General features: G+C 56.7%; 1 protein-coding gene across 1 annotated transcript in view; it reads right to left on the bottom strand.

Moving 5' to 3' along the window:
* Window positions 1-618, bottom strand: part of EMH_0051120 (uncharacterized protein) — a gene marked incomplete at both ends in the record, with an annotated part of 1,171 nt that extends 553 nt beyond the window's left edge. The window contains one exon of the mRNA XM_013496718.1: window positions 320-618. Coding sequence (XP_013352172.1) covers window positions 320-618 — 299 coding nt within the window. The remainder of the gene's footprint in view (window positions 1-319) is intronic.
* Between the last annotated feature and the right edge of the window lie 3 nt (window positions 619-621).

Genomic DNA, 621 nt, shown 5'->3' with positions numbered 1-621 from the left:
TTGTCTGCTCCGTCTCTGCTGCCGCTGTTGTTGCTGCAGCTGTTTGTGCTGCTGCTGCTGCTGCTGCTGCTGCAGCAGCAGCAGCTGCTGCTGCTGCTGCTGCTAGATGAACAGCAGCATGGAGGCCGCAGCGCCGCTTAGGGTAGTGCTGCTTAAAACCATAAACCCTAAACCCTAAACCCTAGGAGTGCGTGGCCTGTAAACCCTAAACCCTAAACCCTAAACCCTAAACCCTAAACCCTCAGACATATTGCTGCTGCTGCAGCTTCTGCTCAAGCTTCTGTACCTGGGTAGGCAGATCATCCTGCCAGTTGTTTACGAGCAGCACGACAGCTGCTGCTGCTGCTGCTGCTGCTGCCGGTGATACACAAAATGCTGCCCCCGCCTCAGCTCCTCCATCCCGTTAGCAGCAACACGCAACGGAGACACACGGCGCAGCACAGATTGCTTCTTGCTGCTGCTGCTGCTGCTGCTGCTGCTGCTGCTGTACTTGCTTGTGTTGCTGCTGCTGCTGCTGCTGCTGCTGCTGCTGTAGAGACGGGTCGAGGCCAAGCAGCAGCCGTAAGAACGGATGGGGGTAAACGCTCTTAAACAATGTGCTGCTGCTGCTGCTGGCATTGT

Source organism: Eimeria mitis, genomic scaffold (genome assembly GCF_000499745.2).
Source record: "Eimeria mitis Houghton genomic scaffold, Emh_scaff2257, whole genome shotgun sequence".
Classification (NCBI taxonomy): domain Eukaryota; phylum Apicomplexa; class Conoidasida; order Eucoccidiorida; family Eimeriidae; genus Eimeria; species Eimeria mitis.
Note: the sequence above shows the minus strand (reverse complement) of the source record. Positions and strands in the feature narration are given on the sequence as shown.